The following is a 21,509-nucleotide window of genomic DNA, read 5'->3' as shown; positions in this document are numbered from 1 at the left end:
AATCCTCCTCAAACAAAGGCTCGTTCAGAACTGTAAGTCTAAGCTGGAGGGCCTGAGAATGTTATGCAAATGCTTTAATGCACAGTGCACCCATCAAACAAAGAAAATAATCAACTTGATTTGCAAGAGCCCCCTACCTATAATTCTGTAAAGGTCCTGTTCTTAATCCTCTCAATTTCTCCCCCACCTTGACTCCATCCTTTCTTTTCTTTTATCCTCTGATTCCACCTCTTTTATTTTTTCCTCTCCTTGCCATTCCAGCAGGCCGGTGACTGCTTGTTCCCTCTCTGGTTCACTATTTTGCACACCTCTTTCCAACTACTTCATGAATTATTACTTGTGCTAAATGAGTATCACAGCAGTCCAACCACAGTCCAGGAGTCTGTTGCTCCAATTAACATACAAATATCAACAAAACAGTGGGTTTTGCTGCAGGGAACTACAAAGTACAGTATCTGCAAAGGTCTAAACTAAACGCAGCCAAAAGTAAGCCGAAACCCAACTATGGCCAAGGTTTTTCTGTCATATATGATGGAAGGGGAAAAAAAAGAAAAAAAAGAAAAAAAAGAAAGAAGAAAAGGAGAAGAAAAAAAAAACAGGAAGAAAAGAGAAAATCCCTTCATTTTTTTAAAGTATTGGCATAGGGCAGTGAAAGTTCCTTGGAAAGCATCTCTTCCCATGCATGACGGGCACACTGAGAAACCATAAAAAGGCACTTAATTGAAAAGGCTGCAAGCAGAAGTGGGGACTAGAGCCACAGGTTAATGGGAGGCAGCAGCTGACCTCCTAATAAGCAGTGAGATGTGGCAAAGATAGCAAAGTCTGGAAAGCAAAGACCTGCTGCTCTGCTTTTAGTGTAATAAGCTGGGGAGCACTCCAAAAAGATGAGTCCTGTGGCTGCAGCAGAAATCTGGGTGTCTGAATTCTGCAGCTGCATTCTGTGTGGATCAGAGATGGTCACACCTGTGGGGGACAGGGGAGAGGGCATCGTAATCACTGAGACTTGAGGTGCTGAAGGACTGAACAGGAGCAATAGCCCTGTAGTCAGCTGGGAAAGGCAGCATGTTAGAAACAGGAATGCAAAAAGGATTGGCTGGGCTTTGACACAACCTGCAATGAAAACCCGGCCTGGCATAAACCAGCTTTATGGCTCCCTACAGCTGGAGCCATGGATGGATGAAGCTGTTTCTCCTTTCTAATGACCACCACCTACAGAGCCAGTCATCTGGATCAAAGAGGAGCTGCCATGCTGCCCTTCAGTAGTCCTCTTAATCCACAGAAACACACTAAAATAGCAAATAACATATTTAAGGCAGCTCAGGAAGACATCTCCTCCTCCATGTCTCCAGCATTAACATTTCAAAAGCAAATAAATCCTGATTCACAGCAAAGGACTCAATGTCCCCACAGACAGGCTCATGCAGTGAGTTATTTGGAAGTGAGCATGGCAGACGCTGAGTTTTGCTGGTTCAGAACATCAGGGATGTGCTTCTCTCCACAGCCATGAAAGGGAAGCTAGAGGGGAGCAGGATCCAGTGTGTACCTAAGTGTGGCTGAGTACAGGCAAACCACTATGAAATTAATAGTAAAGAATGCAGTTGTATCTATAAATAAATCTATTCATTGCAGCAGGATCTGAGTAACTGCTGTAGCTGTAGTGTGTTAGCTTACACTTACAACTCTGATGAGAAAAGCTACAGTTCCCAAATCCTGATGAGGGACAAGAAATGAGGAGACCATCAGAGTATCTTCCATCTGTGTCTCCCCACTTTTCAGAAATTTAGGCCGGCAGACTTTGGCTCAACTTGTAAATAAAAGAAGAAACCTATATGCTGTTTAATTCTTGAGAAGCCAGGGAAGCTAGACATGTACAAACTTTCATAGATCTGACACCAAGGACTTCAGAAAAAGCCCAGATGAAGTCTGTGATAAAATCAAACAGTATCAAGCAGGATCACGCAGCTGGATCTCTTCATCTTCAGGTCAGAATATCATTCAGTAGATCACTGATACCTGAACAGTGACAAGCAATTCAACTGCAGGAAATTCAATGGCATGTAGCCAAAAATGATGTTATATTGCTTCATGGTCCAGTGGGCAGTCTAAACCATGACTAGGAGGAAATAAGCAAGAAGAGACTTCTGTAAAAACATATCTGTGCTGTTAGAGAGCCTGGCAGCTCTATCTTGCAATGACTGGGAGCCATCAGCAAACTTAAAATTGCAAAATCATCTCAGACTTTCCCTCTCCTCAGTTCTGTAATGTCTGTGGGATGAATGCTCCAAGGGGTGGGACAGCTGGTCTTCAGGACCTACAAGTCCACCTCTCCTTCTTTGGTCCATCTCTAACTGTAATATGTATGATTACACACTTGTGTACTTCATCAGTGTCACGTCTCTAGAATGCACCGGGTAAATTATTTATGTTAACAACACATGTTACCATTGTTGCAAGTCATGCCATTAACTATTTAAAGACATCATCCACAAATACTCCCTTCCAGCTGAGTTTGATAAAGAATAATTTATCATTTTTAATTAACGAAAAATTCAGCACAATGAATCACAGTCACATGTGATTCAGCCTTATCACAAGTGATGCTCTGCTTTGTTTGGCCCCCATAAATCTTCTCTATGCGGCTGACCTTCCACTGCTTTAGCAAATGCTCATGTTCTCAGCAGCATTTTAACTAAGTCTGAAACCTTCTGAGGAAAAAAGCATTGCCAAATGCATAGGACAAAATGTTAGGATTTACAGTGGTATTCAGATTTCCATTTCACCAGCAGTTGTACAGATGTAGACAAATTATTTAATATTTTTAGATCTTTTTAGTCTTCCCATCTGTTGTCTGCTCTTGACTACTCAGAGATGGATGATCAGGGCAGAATACACCACAGACAGTTGTCTTATCTCATACATAGCACTGGATGTAGAAGACAACAGCTACTTTGAACTCAATATAGACAGAAAAATTCCAATAGATTTCTTTCAGATGTAAAAGAAATTCTAAATACACATAGAAAAATGAGATACTTCAATACACTTCAGATGTTACTGGTGTTTTCTGTTGGGCATCAACATACAGATTGTTCTGTAAGACACCATAAATCCTTTCACCCTTGCCTAAGTTTTATGGTGGGTGTCAGGTGTATAAGAACAACCTAGGAAGGATATACTGTTCTTCACTGAAGTATTGGTTTCCCAATATGTGTGCAGAGCTATCTACAAAACTACCAGTAAGATTTTGTATCTACTTCATTGATTTATCTTGAATACAGAAGGACATACACCAGTAGTGTATGTAGGGAAACCATAATGACATCTGAGTAGAATACAACCCAATAAATATGTAGGTTTATATACGGGGCCTGAGTACAAATATGTAAGAAATATAAAAAATTGTATTTATCAGCATAACCTCTGAAGCACCTCAAAGGTTTACAGGTTCTGACACCTACTGAAATGATACACTAAAAGATCTGAAGTCCAGTATGTTGCCTGTGAGCCCAGGTTCATCCACAGGCTCAGAAAGAAACTTACTTTCTTGCCAAATATTTTACTGTGCTCTGGTTTTCCATGCTGCAATGGTGGAATACTGCAAGAGGAAGCTCTTCTGACATGCTAAGAAGAATAATTTAATTTTGCATTCAAAGTGAGTCTTTTTATTGAGTTCAGTGGATTTTGGACCAAGATCTGAGACTAGTAAAATGAATGTTAACCAACTGAGAGCCTGTGTGGCTGATTTTCAAACAGTGGAATACCGATTAAAAATGAGATCCATGACTTACAAAAAGCTTTGATAAATTTGCATTTAAAAGCTTGTAAACCATTCCCAGGACACTCTTGGATTCTTTTTTCCCCAAGTTTTCCTTCTAATTCACTTAGTAGTCTTCTCTGTACATCCATATTTTTAATTTAAAATGGACCTTGTTCTTATTTTCATCAAAGAATGCAATAATGTACTATGTTAGTAACTAAAATTTAAGGGTAAAAAGATTTTGTTTAAAATGATAATCTAACATTTATTTTTCAGATTACTCCAGCTATAATCACAATTAAAATCAGAGCAAAACATATTTATTTATTCTCATTATTACTCATCTTAACAAGACTATAGTCTCATAATCAGATTTTATTGCACAAATAACTTTTGGGTTTCTTATTCCTTTCTGCTTTTCTTTACTATCATTTATTGTAGGTATTTTAAATTATATTATTACATAACATCACTGCAAGAAGCAAGGTCACCTCAGGGTGGCTGGGCAGCAGAGATGAAGCCTCCTTTTCCTTCATGTTCTTGAATCTAGAGCATTGGTGGCCACATTAGTTTCTCTCACATATGCAAAGTCCTATCCAAATGCAGCTTTTAAGAGTCAATAAATGGTTTTACTAACTGAACACTGAAGTGTAAACAATTTCCCTTTAAATGACCATAAAATATACTTACCCTAATATCCTTGCTGTGGATTACACATTTATGACAAATATTAACATAAGTAAGTTAAGTATCCTCTTGGAAAAAATACCTCTAATTTTGTTGCAGTTACTGGGTCTGCTTGTTGTGGTTTTTGCTGAAGGCCTCCAGACTATACTTGAAGCTACTGTGCTGATCACTTGCATTTTTTAAAGTTCTCAAAACTCTGTGCAGGAACGATGCTGGCAATTTCTGTTCTCTCAGGCATTTTTTAGGTTGGCTAATTACATTCTCTCTGCCTATATTTCCCCTGCAGCTTCAGAAAGAGATGATTTCCTTCTTCATTTCCACACAAATATTTTTGCAGTTTCACCACATGCTGTTAGAGAGGCCCAAATACAGTCTGACCTAGAAGATGACACATTTCAGATACAGTACAAGAAGGAAATGGAGATTTTTTTCTTAGTTTGTTTATTCCACTGCTTCTTAGAAACGTTAGTTTACACCAGCTGAGACAGGCTACCAAATGATTTTTTTTTTGCTTGCAGGGCCCTTCCACATACTCCAAGAGGGGAAAAACTTATCTTTCCTGCTCTCCCCAAATCAGTGAGGTGGAATATTTTTTCTGGATTTAAACACATTAAGAAGGAGACTTTCATTTAAAGAATATTCACTGAAGGTACTTGCTGAGAGCAGAGTACCTCCCTGACCCTCTGTGAAAATCACTCCTTCCATCACACATTCACCACCATTAACACTGTGTGTGGTCACAGCCACCATGTCCCTGGAAAACCCCAGGAAAGAACCCACCTGGGATGGAAGTCTGACCCAGCAGAAAGAAATATGTGGACTAATTTCACTTTAGATTAAACTCAAGCTGGACCACAGCAGACTTCAGTGTGAATGATTTGACAGATTACCAAGTAATATTTTATGACATTTAGGGATGGATTTTTCAGAAGGACGAGGCATTTATTTTTTCTGAGGTTTTGCATTTTAAAGAGAGAACAGCCCTTCCACTGTTGGGATTTTGAAAGCTGGCAAACTTTGAGAGAGAGAGTGTTTTGATTTTTAAACTCTCCCCCTCCCCACCAAGTTCTTTTCTTTTGATGAATCTGCTTCACCTATTCACAATTTCAATAAATATTGGTGCAGCAACCCTAGGAAATATCTTTTTACTGAAAGACATGTTTTCTCCATCTCAAGTGGTAGAGACCATCTATCTCTCACCCAGAAACATAAAGTGTGTATAGTATAATGTAGCACCTATTAATATAATTCCAAATACAACATATTCACACAGCTTTACTGTGGCTGTAATGTAGATATATTGAACAATACTAACCTTGTTTATAGTGGGAACATACTTTTTATTATGCACATGAATTGACTATTAATAAAAACTGCTTGCACTTACACAGCACCTCACCCCAAAAAAACCCAGTGAGATTTTCTCAGTGAAATACATTTCTGTTTTGCAGAAGTCAGGAGCTACTACTTCCAAGTGCAAAGCTTAAATGCATCTTTTTCAAAGTTATGTGTCAAAGGAGGAAGCAGGTAAGGAAATAAACACTTCAGTTATAGCTTACTAAAAAATTTTACGTTTGTCAGTCACCTCTCCACTTTGGAGAAGTAGGACTCCTACAGATATGAATATAACTCAGTTAACTTGAGCACTGACATCTGTGGAGATGCAGTGACACAAGTTGCAGTCACACAAGGAAAGCATTCCAAGTTCCTGACAGGTTGCTGCAAGCCATATTGAAGTCTGTGCCCCTTTTGGTGGTAGCTGAGTTAGCTGAAGGATCCCTTGGCTATCACTTGTAGGAGTTAGCTACAGGAGTTGCACTCCAAGGCTGAGCTTTATTCACACTGGGATCCTCCTCATCAACCCACAGGTGCTTCTGTCAAGGAGGTGCCCTAGCAAAATCTAACTGTATCCAGATTTGGCTCTATCTACAGTGCCTTCAGGGACCTAGATAAAGAGAAAATCTAAACCTTAATTCCTTCTGACTTAGCTCCACAAGGCTACATCGCTGAATGTGCAAACTGGTTCTGTTGTTCAAATGGTGGGAAAACCAACTGAACTCAGACCTGCAGGTCCTGCCTGGTTGCAAACACCAACAGCACCTTCAAAGAGCCACTTCATGGCTGACTTTTCTGGTCCACACCAGCCATTTGGTGGGTATCAATCACACACTTGTAGCTTAGAATACCCTCACTGAAAGCAAGGGAATCCCAAAGCCCAAAGAAGAGTGGGAGTTTTTTCTCACAGAATTTCCTTTTAGCATAGTGTCAGACACACAGACTTGGCATGTTTGCAAATCTCACCTTTAGGGTAGGCTAAGATTCACTCTTGAAAGACACTGACTGAGGTGGCAGCCATCCTTACATAAGAGCAGCTGCATGTAGCATGATTTTAGTGGTTCTAATGTCACAGAAGCAGACTGAGCGATGGGCAAATGCTGGAATCTGGAACACTTCCAGAAAGACTCTAGGCTTAAACATTTATTTTTACTCACAACTCTGCTAGTGCTTTGCACTGGGGGCTTTTTGGTTTTTTTTGGTTTTTTGTTTGTTTGGTTTGGTTTTTTTTTGCTTTTACTACATCTGTAACCACAGCATCAACCTGAATAGCTAATGGTATGATCCTAATTATAGGGTCAGGTAAACAGGCAGGTTGACACATCTTAAAAATAATACATACAACTTTTTTTACTTTTCTGCTTCTAAGCTTGTAGGTCTCTGCTGTGACAAGCACAGCAGTTGCTGCTAACCAGTTCAGATACACTGCTTGATCATTACCAACCACCAGGAAGGAAGAATGCTTTCATCAATATTATTTTACAGTTTATTTAGAGATGTGGGCTGCAGAGATACTCTAGGAATAAAGGTACACCTACCCAGTGTATTGTCATACAAAAAAGGACAGGCCCTGAGGCTCAAAAAAGTTGTCAGGTACACAGTTCTTGCTCCCTTCATCTTTCAGAGCACAGTATTTTTACCAGCAAGGTGCAAAGAATGTTTGCCCTTCAGCTGCTGGAAAACCTTTTCTGTAGAATAAATGGAGCACATTAGCTAAAGGAAGAAAACTAAAAGAGGAAGTAAGCCATATCATCATGTGAAACCTATCTATTTGTTCACTTGGATTTTTCTTATACTCCTGATGGCAAGTGAAAGAGATATTAAATTAAAAGCCTCATTAAAATGTTGTCCCCCCCCAAAGGTATGCATATATGTTTAGGAATTTTCACTCTTGCCATCTTTAGCAAAGTTTCAGTAATAATGAAAAGGAGAGGAAAACTCAACAAGTTCTACCAGGCAAAGAGCCAGAGCTCCAATTACAGCAAGTACGATGGGAAAAAAGTAATAGATTTTAATTGGTGCCCAAAGGGGGAAGGTCAGTCTCTTTGGAACAATGGGAGTCTTTGGTGGTAATTGACTAAATGCTCCTCTGAGAGCTTGCAAATGGCAGCAACACACTTGAAACAGCAGCAAAAGGAAAGGTTTGGCATCCTGGAACACCTGGAAAAGTTCTGCTTCTAGAGGTGGTATTGGAAGAGAACAGTGAAACACTTTAACAAGGAACGTGGCTTGGAAGATCACTCTCAGCTCCAACGTTTGAAATCTCAGACATATTTTCATTAGAGAATTTCATTTAAGTTTAAAAATCAATATTGCCATGCACACTGGTGTTAGGCACACAGGGGTCTGGAGCAGCAACGATTTGTCCCCTGCTACACTGAATCACTGAATGACTGAACTGAGCTCTCTCTATCCCTCCAGGTTAACCTAATGCTACTCCACCAAACAGGCTCAAATGATGTTTGATGCTTTCCTTTCTGCACTTTGTTGTTATTGCTGTTGTGAAATATTTTGTGTGTATCTTTAAGCAACACAAATGAAGTGCACAAACTTGCACAGGTGGATTGCAGTTTGTGATCTCCTCTCAGAAAGAAATGGTATAAAAGGAGATCAGATGTTCCAGAATCACTAGAATTAGGAGAAAATATGATTTTGTGGCTAGGATTTCAATCAAAACTGTATGTGCAGCTTCTGTCTGCAGCTAATTATTTTTTGACCTTAGCAAAGCATGGATTTGATCTCATTCATCAACTAGGATTGACAATATTTCCCCTGATCTACCTATTAAAAAAAAACATAAATGAGCAAAGGTCTCATGTAAAAGCAGAGAAACTGTCACACTTTCTTCCCCAGCTGATAATGCTTTGGTTCATCTGCAATTGTTCTTTACTTTCTGGGAGCTGAGTAACATGACATTAGGGAGGTCATACGGATGTGTTTGTATTTCTCCCTTAACAGCCAAGAACTAAGCACAAAATGCTGCTATTCAGATTTGCTATGCTATTACATTGATTATTTACCATTAGTAATAGTAATAAACAGGAGACAAGTTGTGCAGCAGAACCCAAAGGAACAGATGTTCTTCAAACACAGAGAAAAAAATCTCTTCTATAAATTCTTAATTTATAAATAGGCCAGAAAAATCCTGGTCTTGATGCAGAAGGGTGAGTCACAATAATATGATTTTATGTTCTCAGGGCTGCATAATGTCCAGGAACAGCTGTAAGCCCATTGCCATGACTATTATTAAGGAATTATTTCTAACGGATTGTCTTCATCAGAAAGCTACATCCAGAGCACACAACCTGCTCAAGAGCTGAGTGCACAGAAACTGCTGAACCTATGAGGAAACAAAGAGAACCCGGAAACCAGACCACACACACAGCTAAATTCTCTAAAACAGATTCTGTCTGGAAAAAAAACAACACAGCAAAATAATATTCAAACTCGGGGCAATGTGCTGTGCAAAGAAGCCCTAAACCAGAGGAAGGTAATATTTTTAACCCTATCCGATGAAGATACATCTTCTAATTTTGCATTAAGATTAGGCATCACAAATTGAGGCTCTGTTGGTAATTGTGCAGTTGCACGGAGAACATATTCCATGGTTTTCTGTCTTTGGTCTGTGTGGAAAAAGATATTGATACAAACACAAAAACATCTCATCATTCCACAGGAGAGACAAAAGCATGAGAAACGATTGCACATAGGGAATTTGGAATACAATGACCAGATCACAGTTCCCTTCTAATTCTCCTTATTACCTCTAATGAACAAATTAGGGATATGGGACTGGAGACTGAAAAGATTTTATGTTTAAACAGAGGCAAACAGAGACCTAAATGCATACATACAGTGAAGAATTCAGTTTTTTACTCCATAGAGACTGTTCAGAGCAGACTTTTAACAACAGAATCAGTAAAGTGATTAAAAATGTAATTAAGGTACCATTATTATGTTCCACTGTTTTCAGTAGAATTTATCTCGGTTAATCTCTGATTTTAAAAGGAAGCATTTCAAAACAAAATGGTTTTAGTTTTTTGCACCTAAAACATTGTTATTATAACATCAATCTCTTCAAGACAGAAAAGTCTTAGATGACCTCAGCAGAAAAAAAATAATGTTTTGACTAGGAATAAGCACTTTCAATCAATATAATTTTTTTCTTTCTCGAAATAACAAAATCCATTATTCATAATATTCTATATGCAATAGAAAACTGTGAATTTGATTTTTTTCTTGTCAAATAATGTGCTAATTTAAATGTTTCTTATCTTTCAAAAATATTTCATCAGCTTTTTAACTGCACTGTCAGCTTTAGAAAAAGTAACAAAAATGTATCGCTCACAAATTTCTGCTAACAGTTGGCCACACTCAAAATTAACCACCAAGTATTTCTCTCAAATCCTCACATGTTCTTCTTAGTGCACAGAAACACTGTGAAGGCACAGGTATGCCCTGAATATTCAACATGGCCTGATTTCATGTCCCTATCCATGAAAAAATGCTTAGGAAACAATGGTCTAGGGTTTGATCCATTGTATCAGAACACATAGCAAGGACTCCTCTGATAGTTCTTTATGGACATATTTTTGTCTACTTGGTTAATGTCAATCTCTCTACACCACTGCCTACAATTATTGCCATTATCGTTGCTCTGCTTCCTCAACAGCTTTCTCTCCTTTGTTCTCACTTGTTCCTAAAACATTTACCTTTACAGAAACATTGACCACAATTCAGCTCTTGTGAACATGGCAGAAGAGATTCCTCCCCAGAAAAGCCAAATTTGTGGGAGACGTGTGCCAGTCTGAAGCCACGTCGTTGTAAACAAAAGATAATGAATTTTTTGTGTTTCCATCCACAGCCTCCCTATGCCATTACTCTCAAATCTGTGGTAAGCATTGTATTTTCCTTGCTTCCCAAGTTACATGCTCTTCCTAAATGTTTTAATTCCTTTTTTGATTACTATTGAGAAAGAGGGGGAGAGATGGGAATCAAAAGACACAATAGCAAAGATACAGATTACAGTGCCTTATTTTCAGTAAGTTTTGACCCTTGAAGTTTCTGTTTTGTGTTATATTTGACGTACTTTTTTATTATTATTATGGCTCTGGTAAATCTCTCTTTGTCCCTGCAACGCGAAATTTAAGCCTTTCACTCAGTAGCACTAAAAGAAAAAGGTCATTTATGGTCTTTGCAATATCTTTTTCATACCAGACACATAATTATTCCCATTTTTTTGAAGAAGCTTGGCTGCTTCCTCAAGGACCTCTTACTCACAATTTGATATATGAGTCATCACTTGTTGGTCTCTAATTCTCATGCTATTTGCATACAAGTCAAATTCCACATTTTCTTAGCAGTAGATGGCTTTCTAATTACATCCATTAATCTCTGCCATCACTCCCCTCTCTGCATTTACTAGCACTTATCAATCAGAAGTTTAATAATCAAGAGCATTTTTCTTGTTTATTTTCTTCACTTTCTCCTCCCTGTACTCCAAGTACAGCGAGGCAGAAGGCAAAACCCTCGAGTATCCTGTAATTTCATCATTCATTTCTGCAAAACAGCATATCTAGACTGCAGAAGGAGTGAGCAGTTGCAATCTGCTGGCAAACATGCCCTACAGATTACACTATCTGCTAATTAACAGATAGTACTTTGCTGCAGGCCTAGAAAGGGAGGGTTGAGTGGCCAATATTCAAACAATATTTGTATTTTTTACATGATCATCTCCAACGTGCCACAAAACAGCCATTGTGTGGTTCTGTCACAGTATCACGTCCTTTTTTCCCTGAAGGTGAACTTCTGAAGATGTATAGCATGAGGACAGTTTCTAAATTTCATGACCAGAGAAGTATGTTCCTACCACACGCAACAGGGAAAGGAGATAAAAGACAGAATTAGTTGTGTATCTCTAATAGCTCAAAATCCAGAAGGTAACTGAAAACAACCCTGCTGTACATATTTTTAGCCCAACTTTATGGGACACTGAACAAACTGATTTTCAACCACTTGGGACCAGTTTTTCATAGGAAAAAAGTATCAATATTATGGCAACTGGCTTTCTTCCTGGTTTAAACAGCCTGTCTTACTTACAGAAATGGATGGAGACACAAGTTTGAAAATAAGACAGGTCTGTTTTTGCACTACCATCAATCCCAGCTGCCTGTATAGCTGGGTCTGCAACTAACAGCATATTGCTTCTGTGCTCTCTAAGCTGCTGGCATATATCCTTCCTTGCCAAAAGGAATATCATCTGTTCCAGAGTATTTGGTAAATCCTGAAGGACTTAAAAAGGGATAAAAGAATTGAAGGACATTCAACAAGAGATTATCTTGCATAAATTTTAATTGTCCAGTTTGTAGGAAACAAAGAACAGAGTCAGAATGGAAATAACCCTTTTAAAACTCTAAAGTTGAATTCCGTGGCTTATACTTCCCTATCATTAGTCTCAACACTCAGTGTGCCCCTGGAGACCTCTGTGAGATACAAAGGCAGTCTGTAGTGCTACTTTGAGTGAGGAAATGTCAAAACTGCCACGATTTTTGATAGGCTTACAAGAGCAGAAGTGGAATAAATGGGCTTTGATTTCCCTTCATATCCAGGAAGAGATATGGATGTAGAGTAATGGCAAGGGCTTTGTGTGTAATGGCTATTGTGAGAGCTGTCATGTACTGCAGCCATGAATCAGAAAGTTTGGTAGCAAATGCTGCCAGACACTTCAAAAGTAAAATATTCACTTTGAAAGATGAGGCTCTGCCTTCAGCTTGTTAACATGGACCAATGATCGTTAATTATTGGTTTCCACACTTAGAGAACTCAGTATTGAAGACTACACAGCATCAGCTCTACAGTCACTCCACTTGACATTTCTTCATTGACTCCAGAGAAACTACCCAACTGCTAGATCATATCCAACAGATGTGAGGAACAATCTGCCTTTCTGAACTAATAAAAAATTATCCTCGTTTGCATGTGAGATGGGAGGCAGAAAAGACAGTCTTCTGAAATGGAAATCAAGTCTATACTTGTTTATCTGGTTCACAGCTAGAATTACTCTTGACTCTAAAGGTATTACAAGCAAAAGTGAAAACTGTAATTGCATTAACCCAAGGACATCCCAAGATTATCAGATTTTCCAGTTACCACCACCAGAGGCTTGTAAAGCAGTCGACTTAATCCATCATTATTGCTGAACTGAAGAAAATTAAAGACTTCTTAATTCTCAGTGTGAGACATCGCTCTTCCCAGGGGTAGTGAAGAGTTTGGATGTGTACAGTGTTATCAATTGAACCACCCCTGCAGTCCAAGATAATTCTCTTGTAGGTTCAGGATTTCAAACCTTTTCTGGTGAGGTGGAATCTTAAGCTCAAACTGCTGAATGAAACAGATTTAGGCCACAGTATTTAGAGAAAAGATAGAAGTGAAGATGAATCCCTGTCTTCTCCCACTGGAAAACCATTGGATTAAAGAAATGTGCTCTCTAACCCAAACTGTCTATCAGGTAACTGAAAACAGGAGATAAATCTCACATGACATTCTCTCTACTCTCTCCCTGCAAAAGACTCTCTCTGAAGCAAATTATGAGGCTATAAAGAATCATTAGTTGTGGTCATAGCACAGGACACATTTCATGCACCATCCTCTGCTATACAGTGTTTAATCCAAATAGAAGTTTTCATTTGAACAGATTTATATTTCGATCTCCAAAATGCTGCAGTTCAAGCTGGTTCCCCCTTTAAAAAGGTACAAAAACACTCTCAAGTAAACATCTCAGTGAAATCTCCTGTCCACTGCAACGTTAAAAAAAACCGAAAAACCAAAACCCAAACCCAAAAACCACCAACCACAAGAGCCCAAACAATTCCAACCACTCACATATGCCTTTTTGGTCTCTCATGACTGTCTCTTTGAAGGCTGCACTCACAGCCTGCGGCTAACAAGGACCTTTCCTTCCTAATGAAAAGAGGAGAGCAAGAAAATAATTGATTTTATCTCAGCAAGAGTGGACTGCAGTCGCACATTGTGTTATTGGCGTGACTGACAGAGGCTGGTTTCCCACTGTGCCTAATTTGCTAAGGATGCCATCCCCTGACCACCACGGGACTGACTCAGTCTCCAGTGAGGTGTGCTCAGAGCTCTGCTGAGCTCTAGCCTCTCCAACAGAAACTGATAGCCTTCACACAAAGATTTACAGAGGAAGACACCACTGGAAATAACTGTTTTTCCTTGACTGAAAAAATCAAGACCTGCCATCACATCAGAGTTCTGAAAGCTTCCATGGTGAGGCAAGTCAGAGGGAGGATTTTTAGAAGTGTTCCCAATCTGATTCCAGCAGCAGACTTCCAAGCTACAGCACTGTCAGGTTGAACTGTTCACCTGTATGGACATTTTCCCCAATTATCAGAAGAGTGGGTGCAAAGGCAAGTGTAAAGCACACAGCTCTGGGTCTTACACTTTATACAACGGGGAAGTTTATGTTTCAAAAACAGAACTTCCCTAAAGCAAATAAACTTGGCTAATACCACAGGCTAGAAAGTAGCAATCAATCATTCCAATTTCAGCTAACAAGGGCAAATTTTCTACTGTCTTGACTAATAGAAACTTCTGCCAACTATTCTGTACAGCACCACCAGCCAATGCTAGAAAGAACAGAAGGCTGGGCTGCCATTCCTTTAATTTCCTTTCATTTAAAACTCATTAATAGAAATAAATCCAAAGTAGCTGGGGATCTAGCCAGCATTGAAACCCATGCAATCATATTCACAATAAATATCTGATGTCTTGGTGCTGCACACTCACCAGGACAATGCTTAACATATTGTGGTAAAGGTGAGAAACACAAGCACTGAGTATCAAGGAAGAGGAAGGCATCTATAATCCATCCATCTTTAAAGAGAGAAAAAAACAAAAGGCGACACTGTTCCACACAGCAATTAAAATGTGAACAGTTGGAGGAATAAAGCAAAAAAAAAAATTAAAGCAGGCCTGAGGAAAGCGAGAGAAAGAATAAAACATACAAACAAACAAACAAACACTACCACAAAAATTCAAACCCACAGGAAATATCTGATGCACTTGTCCTATTAATAGCATAAAAGTCACTGGCAGATACAATCACCCAGTATTTATTAATTAACTGAAGATACACAGATAGAAGGGGCTCAAAACTACAAAGGAATGGGCTGCAGAAACTGGCTCTTTGCAGAGACCACAGTGTGCTTCCTACAAGGATACAGCATCTAAATTAGCCAGCAGCACTTTCTGAGTCAAGAAAACCTCCAGTTAAACAAATTCTAGAGTCCCCACCATGACCCATTCACTTTTTATGTGTGTATGCCTGTGATTTTCCATGCAGTGAGTAAAAACAACCTCTGAAAGGCTTTTATAAAGACTGTAAAGCTTAGAGCATGTGAGTTTCTAGGAAAAGGAACTACACACTTCTGTGAAAATGGAATTTCAAGGTTATCAACTTGGATTTCTATTTCAGTTTCGTTTGTAACCCATCAGCATTATTCCCAAATGGTATTTCTTCATGTAGAAGCATTCAAATAATTTTCTTTCTCATCACAAAAAGGCTCTATGAACCTAACAAATAAACCAGTGTTGACATGCCTAAGCCTAGGGATTTACTGCACATTGCACATATCTCTTCTGGAGACTTGTTGACAAATACTCAAACAGGCTCTGTGTCTTTGGCAAGATCCATGTGGTATATTTTTTACCCCCTGATCTGTGTCATCAGTCATACAAACAGGTAGCACAGTAATTCAGTAGAAGGAAAAGAATACTAAAAAAATGTTTCCACTTCTCTTTGCCAGGCCTTATACATCACTATGTTAGTCAACACTTTCTGTCATTTCCTTCAGAAAATATTGTAATCCAGAAAAATACCAAGCAATAGCAATAGGTCATCAGTTTAAACTATAAACAATGGTTGACTTTGTTCTAATTTTTGTTTTCCAAGCACCCTTTTGCAATATGACATTGCCTGCAATGTCTGGTTAAAGGATTTAATTTTGTTCAATAAAGAGACAAGAATTGGAAGTCAAAAGCTTTTAGAAATAAATTGGCATTCATGGGCTGTGGGAAGCTCTGCAAATACTGGGTATTTATAAACACATCTTTTTTTCTAGATGGAGAAGAGCGAATAAATTACAACAAACAATTTATTCAACACATGTTGTTGTTTGTTCGTTTCCAGAATGGGAAAACAATCAGAAATTCATGAACAAATCTATCAATTATTTTGATAAATCCAATTACATGCATTCTACGGTTCACTGTTCTAACTGCTCTGCTTTGCAAGGAACAGAGAAGACTTACATAAATGGTACACTTGCTTTTTTTCATTAGAAGCAATCAGTCCTGAGTCAGCTATGTCCAAAATTTACCTCCTATTTCAATGGAACTATTCATAAAAGTTAAATATGTGCTGAAAGAATTTTTTTCCCGAAACAAGGCAGCTCCGGTAAGTTAAGTACACCCTGACCCTCCTTATGGATCACTGCTGTACCAAGGTCTCTCATCCAATAACTTCAAGATGAAAAATGTACCATTTCTTTTCCACTACTGAAGAAGCCTTTTCTCTCTGCTAAGGAAGGCCTTGTGGAAAAAAGGACATTGAAGGCTAGAGGTGCAGTCAGAGAAATCACTACATACAACTAACATTTAGGGAAAACACACTGTTAGCATTTGCCCAGCACTTAAAGTAGCAGTATATATGAAGAGTATATATGCTCTTCTTCACATGAAGAGCATGAGTGTTATAAAATTCATGGAGTTTGGAGCAGTTGAGTTCTACATTTTAAAAGTATTTCTGCCACTATCCACCCAGCCCACATTATTGAAACAAGATGTAACTTTCAAAGTGACCAGAATTTCTAAGTGTGTTATCAGAATCTCAAAGGAGGAGAAGGGTTCAGGTCTCAGGATCCATAGATTTTTGCTTTGTGGCAAAATTTTTAAATATGTTTTCTTCATTTTTTCATTTCACAGCAGGTATAATAAAGACCTCACGTTTTAGTATTTTTGCTTTCACTGTAGAAGTATTCTTAGTGTGGAAACATAAGATAGCTCTACACTCTCTTCCCTGCGCCTTCTTAGCCTCGGGGAGCTATTTGGGTGTCTAAAGTTAAATGTTTATTGAAGGAATGGCCTGATGTTCTACAGAAACAGCATAAGCAAGGCGTCCAAAAGTCCTCCCTGCAAGCCTAACTCTGCTCCTGCTGAAATAAACTTTGAAAAATTCAATCTTAGACCATTACATAGGTCCTCTCATCCCAGGTGTTGCAGCTTTCCTCTGGCACTGTCCCATATTGACTACAGGCCAACTTTACAGCAGTCTTCTGCCAGAAAAGATAGTTCCACACTTCTGCCTGAAAGCTTTTTCCTCTCATCTGTTTAGTTTTTGAGCTGGAAAGGGATTAGTTCTCAGGCAGGTCAGTCCTGGATCCAGCTCACCAGATGGCTACACAAACAAGAGTGGCAGAGAAGGGCAGGGAGTGGGAGGGTGCAGAGTGCAGCCAGAGGTGATGAAGGCTTTTCAGAGCCAGCCTGCACTTCAGCTGGCTTAATGAGCTTGCTCAAGGACATTTAAGTGATCCCATAATTTCATTCTTCAGCTCCTAGAGAAAAGCTTCATAGCTTCTTAAGGGTCAGCTGCAATGAGATGACATCTCTCCACTAATTTGAGGCCATTTAATTACAATTTAATCTGCTAAGCATTGCCCTCTCTAGTTAGGACAGCTCCATCTTCCTTTCACAGTCTGTCTTAAAGAACACAAAATTGTTTCAGTATCATGAGAACAGCATTACAGTGACCTCAGCTGCCCAAATACTCCCAACCTTCTTTAAGGTGAGTCTTGACTAACATTTTCTGTCAATGCAATTCAGTTTTGCCTATAGTGACTCAAACTATGCACAAGGACTGAAAAAAAAGGAGCATAAAATGAAAAATTTTGTCAAAAATGTACCTCAAAGAAGGCATCTAGATTCCTTTCATGAATATGTCAGCACTATAAATTCATAGTAAATTGTTAGTCAGTAGGGTGTCTGGATGATTAAAACCTTCTGGGCTTCGAAGGCATTTTCTCTGCAGGAATTTGTCAAATCTTGTTCAGTTCACTATTGGGAGCACTTAAAAGACAAATAATGTTACATACAATCTGGTCACTGTAGATGCATTTCTGCCATTTTAATGAGTCTCTCTCTCCCTTTCAGACAACAGAATCATCACCATCCGGAAGGTGAGCAAACAATTACATGTACAGTACCTATGGCACCAATCCATTGAATAGCCATCTTTCCCTCAAGTGTTATTGGTAGGCAGTACAGGTGGTACAATCTGGTTTATATTTTGATAAAGCTACACGTTTTTTCAAGGCAAGAGTGACAGAGAGACTCCTGCCATTTAAACAGTAACAGATATTGAGGAAATTTGAAGAGATCTCCAGGACAGAAATAGCATCACAAAGCCAAAATGAGCCAACCACATCATCACCTACCTTACGTTTGTTTGTTGGGCAAACATATAAGTAGCTCAAAATAGTCTTCAGACCAACTTTATCATTCAGTTTCTCATATGTTGTCCCATAATCTGTTGACCTACAATTCAAGAGAGATTCTTATAAGTACAAACACTTAATCACAAAACCACAAGTCACTTGGCAGCTTTTCAATATAAGTCATGCTTTAAATAGCAGAATGGCTCTCTAGAGCTTTTTCAATGATTCGTGTAGTATATAATGATACTTAATTATATACACACAGCATCATGTGAGTGTTTATAATTTGCATTTAAATTAGATTAGGAGAAATTAAACCAGCATCTTCCCAAAGCATCTTAAACATGTACAATAAGAAATGCTACATTCTGCATATAGAAGATGATAATGATTGTCAGAAATGCCAAATAGCAGACAGCAAGAGACTAAGGTTATCAATTCATCATATACTCCAAGCCTAGACTAATTTTGTTAAAATGGCTTATCTCAGTGTATTCCAAAGTAGATTCTCTGACACTGACTAGCAGACAGTATGGACATGTGCTTTAGTGCTTTATTCTTGCTTTAAAAGCCACCATTCAATAGAGAAAATAAAATATTTCTGAAATAAGGGCTGCCCATAAAAACACCAACTACACGTCTTGGGGATGAACAAAAGAAGTGAACAAATGAGATTGTCCAGTGTTCCTGTAGGAGTTACTCTTAACATTTGACTGGAACCAAGATCAATCATCAGCAGAGGTTTTGTTCATTATGCAGCTCATTCTTGCCTGAATTCTGTCCCAGTATCTGAGGGATTTAGATAATCAGCCCAAAACAGTACAGTTTGTGTCCATAAATTGCAGAAAGGGACATGGTTCTGGGTAGCAGGCATTCAAAAGAATTACATATTCCTGTATCTCATCTGTAACACGTACAAATGGGTCCATTTAGAACTTCACTAGCAAGCAGTAACATGAATTTTCCCTTCTGCTAAGCACTCCAAAATCAGACATTCTAAAGTAAAATCTTGGTTCTCTTCTATTAGGGCAACAGTGGCTAAATTCACAAAGGCATTTAATACTTTTAATGCTTACTCTTTTTTACTCTTTTTCCTTATTTTTTTGTTTTGTTTTGTTTTGTTTTGTTTGTGGAGTATGGAGGGTTTTACATTTCTGAATCAAGTACCGTACCTATATTCATATCACAGCTTCTGGGATTTCAGATTTTGCAATCAGTACATGAATAAAACAAGAAAGCAGCAGCTTAGGGTTTTATCCATGAAAGATGAATTGTACTAAAACGTGAATCTGCATTAAAGTTGAGTCTTTCTAGTCAGGAACTTTATAGAAGCCTTTGCACGTATCTGCCTGCTCATATAACAATTGGCCTATGATTTATGTCCATAGATTTCTCTTTTTCTCCAATAAACACACGTCCTCCTGTGTGCATATATGACCTTTGGTGTTCAGAACATTAACGTCAAATTCTCAGCTACTGACTGATCTTTCCCTTTATAAGGTCATCTCTCTCAGGAGCACATATAAGCTAACTGAGCTATTTCCTGAGTGGACTGCCGAGTAGGATACTGTTATGGTTATTTCTGTTGCCAAATATTTCAGAGATGCTCCAGCATTTGGGAGAGATGATCCACAGCAGGATGCTGAACACAGCCTTGCCAAGGACTGCAGCTTCCCTTTGTTACCTCACCCCACCCCACCACCCAGTCTCCTCAGAAATTAGTATTTCTGCTGCTCTCTGCCTAAACCCCAAAACCCACCCTTTGTGAAGTTTGAGCTGACAAAGACATGCAAAGATTGTAAGGACTGAATCTGACCTGATGAGTTAGGAAAACTACATTAACTAAATAATGCAGTGTTTTCTTATACCGGCGACAGTGAATTCAAAATGGGATCTTTCAAAAGGGGATAGAAGCAAAGAAAATCTGAGACATAAGACTTGCTTTGAAATTGTTCAAGAAAGGCAGCCAGTACCCCTGCCACAACACAAGCAAACTTATGTCAACAGCCTATTGCAAATGGTAATCTCAGAATTCCCAGACAGTTCTTGCTTCAAATCTCTAGGCAATTGTTTTGCATTCATAGCTTTATTTACAGGTAACACTCTATACAGATGGAAGTGTGAGCTTCTGTCAACATCTATAAAAGAAACCGAAAAGTTTAAAAGCTTAGAAAAACATAATTTTTTTTTCAGATGAGCGAATTCGCAAGCAATCGAAGGACCTACTATTAGATCTTACTCTCATTATCGTGTTCTGAACTGACAATAGCCAGTCCTTCTACCTTCCTAGTCATCAGTTTTTTTCTTTTATACCTCTTTACAATAACCCATAATTTTAACAGGAAAGCAAATGTTATATGTGCAACAGCAGATAGGCATCCATATGTGTTTTAACACAAAGAAATGGTAATATATACATTTGAACAGCAGTGGAAAAAAATAATTATATCAGAGGAAACACTGCATACACATGAAGTCTCTGTTGGGATCTAACCCAGGGGTGTCACCAACTTGTATTCATCTTATTGCTATTATATATATATGTATACAAGCAGGCATCGATTAGCAGCCTAGATAATGAGCTCTTTGTTTGTCTTATTAAATGGGTGTTATAAAGCAGCATGAGACTCCTAAGCCATGAAAACACATCAGTCTGTGGATGGCCCAGGAAGCCAACCTAACCTGGAAGTGCTGCAAAAGACAGATGCATCTCAGCAGGGTGTAGCACTAATGACAGTGTAGGATCAACAAATTCAATCCCACTTATCTGAAGGGGAAAGGATATGTAGCAACCAACATCTCCACACTTTGTGTGTGCTGCCACTCTAAAGTTCTGCAGAGAGAAACCAGTTTTAGTCCATCTGTACAACATGAGTAGAGCAAGAAAATGCCTGGATAAATCATCAGAAAGGACTATACCCAGGACCTGTAGAGCTGAAAACACAAAAATAAAACTCTGCCTTCTGAATAGCTACAGCTGATGAAATAACTATATGTAAGTGAGTGAGCAGTAAGCCCCATTTTATTGTCTCTTATGTAGATATGTGTGTTGTGTGGACATGTGTGGTTTCTCAAACTGTGCGAGGGGAGAAGCAGAACATGAGTGTTACATTGTGGATGTCCCTGAAATGCAGGTGACAGTAGAAGAATAATATTCAGAAAATAAAAGTATTAAGACTCAATTCTGAACTTCACACCCGCCCCATCATATTAGATGTAAT

At 38.7% G+C, this 21,509-nt stretch overlaps 1 protein-coding gene across 2 annotated transcripts in view; it reads right to left on the bottom strand.

Moving 5' to 3' along the window:
* SORCS1 (sortilin related VPS10 domain containing receptor 1) overlaps positions 1 to 21,509 on the bottom strand; it is a 255,662-nt gene that overhangs the window by 123,322 nt on the left and 110,831 nt on the right. For both annotated transcript variants that reach the window (XM_085064887.1, XM_085064888.1), the window contains exon 3: positions 18,289 to 18,388. In XM_085064887.1, coding sequence (XP_084921013.1) covers positions 18,289 to 18,388 — 100 coding nt within the window. The remainder of the gene's footprint in view (positions 1 to 18,288; positions 18,389 to 21,509) is intronic.

The sequence above is a fragment of the Lichenostomus cassidix genome, chromosome 6 (assembly GCF_008360975.1).
Source record: "Lichenostomus cassidix isolate B80296 chromosome 6, HeHo_3.0, whole genome shotgun sequence".
NCBI classification, from domain to species: Eukaryota; Metazoa; Chordata; class Aves; order Passeriformes; family Meliphagidae; genus Lichenostomus; species Lichenostomus cassidix.
Note: the sequence above shows the minus strand (reverse complement) of the source record. Positions and strands in the feature narration are given on the sequence as shown.